At 37.3% G+C, this 1389-nt stretch overlaps 1 protein-coding gene across 1 annotated transcript in view; it reads left to right on the top strand.

Annotated features, from left to right (window-relative positions):
* Window positions 1–245: 245 nt before the first annotated feature.
* LOC140962431 (gibberellin 2-beta-dioxygenase 8-like) overlaps window positions 246–1389 on the top strand; it is a 4143-nt gene continuing 2999 nt past the window's right edge. Inside the window, exon 1 of the mRNA XM_073421320.1 lies at window positions 246–825. Within this exon, the coding sequence (XP_073277421.1) occupies window positions 293–825 (533 nt within the window). The 5' untranslated portion in view covers window positions 246–292. The remainder of the gene's footprint in view (window positions 826–1389) is intronic.

Here is a 1389-nt window from a genome sequence, read left to right as displayed (position 1 = left end):
TTAAAAGTAAATTGTAACAACATCAATAATGACAGATATCACGTCAATAATTAGACGAATAAAAATCAAACTATGATGAAGTGGACAACTTTCAATTTTCTCATTAAAAAAACATGGCTATTTTTTTTAAAAAAAATCTTAATATAAGGTGGGGAGGGATCGAACCGTTACCATTTTCATGGAAAGTAAGTGAGATTCAATGAACCAATTTCTTGATCTCCACATGATTCTTTAAAAAGAGAACGTTAAAACAAAAGTCTCCTTAACTTTGGGACACGAAATAAATAGAAACATGCACCTATTCCAAACACAAGAAGCATCACAGACAAAACAGGAATCCCAACACCGCCACACGATGACCAATTCACAGAACCTCGACTCCTACCCTCCTTTCGTCCACCAAAGCCATGGGGTTTACCATTGCGGGAACCCAACCAAAAACCTGCAAAAACCAGAATCTGAATCTGTCCCGGACTCAGATTCACTGCCTGTCGTGGATTTGCTGAGCAGTCATCCAGAAAGAATCAGCGAATCTTCCAGGGAATGGGGTATGTTTCGGCTGGTCAACCATGGAGTGGAATCAAAGTTGTTGAGCAAGATTCTTGAGTGTGCGGCCGAGGTTTTCTCACTCAGTTTCGAATCCAAACAATTCGTATTCGACGGCCCGATACAGTACTTTTGGGGCAGCCCCGCGATAAGCTTGGCCGGAAACTCTCAACAGGAAAGCCCTTGCGCTCAAAACCTCCACTGGTTGGAGGGTTTCAATGTTCCTCTGGAGAAGATAACTCAGTTCAAGTATGAGGATCCATTGCTGGAGTCTTTCAGGCAAGTTTTATTTCTATTATTTAATGTGTTAAAAAGGGATGTTTGGTTCGTGGCATGGATAGTAAATTAATTTAAAGTTCTAAAATTTATGCTGAAATACAACAATGAATAATAAATATTGGTTTTGTTCAATACTCTAATCTACTCAACTATGATGAATAGATAACGTCTCATTGACACTCATTCAACGATGATGTAGAGATGAATGATCATGATTCATCAGTCGACACATAACTATCTATACTAACAAAATCTACCAAACCTCAAATATTTTTGGTCAGCAGTGACGAAGCTTTGAGCCCGGTGGCCCACTACTTTTTAATTTTTTAAATATTAAGATTGTCATGATTTCAAATTAATTTAATATTAGTTTGAGTGATTCACCATTATGTACAAGTCATATGGATCGGAATTCACATTTTTTAGGTCCTTGAGCTCAATTCCACTCGTTCATTAGTTGATCTTCGGTGTCGTTTGCTATAAAAATTGTTTTATCATATCCAATATGATTTTGATATAATGCTTACTAATCGTGCTTACTTTTGTGCCGTCCATACATATATA

This window comes from Primulina huaijiensis, chromosome 17 (assembly GCF_012295235.1).
Source record: "Primulina huaijiensis isolate GDHJ02 chromosome 17, ASM1229523v2, whole genome shotgun sequence".
Taxonomy (NCBI): domain Eukaryota; kingdom Viridiplantae; phylum Streptophyta; class Magnoliopsida; order Lamiales; family Gesneriaceae; genus Primulina; species Primulina huaijiensis.
The sequence above is the reverse complement of the archived record's forward strand: the minus strand, read 5'-3'. Positions and strand labels throughout refer to the sequence as shown.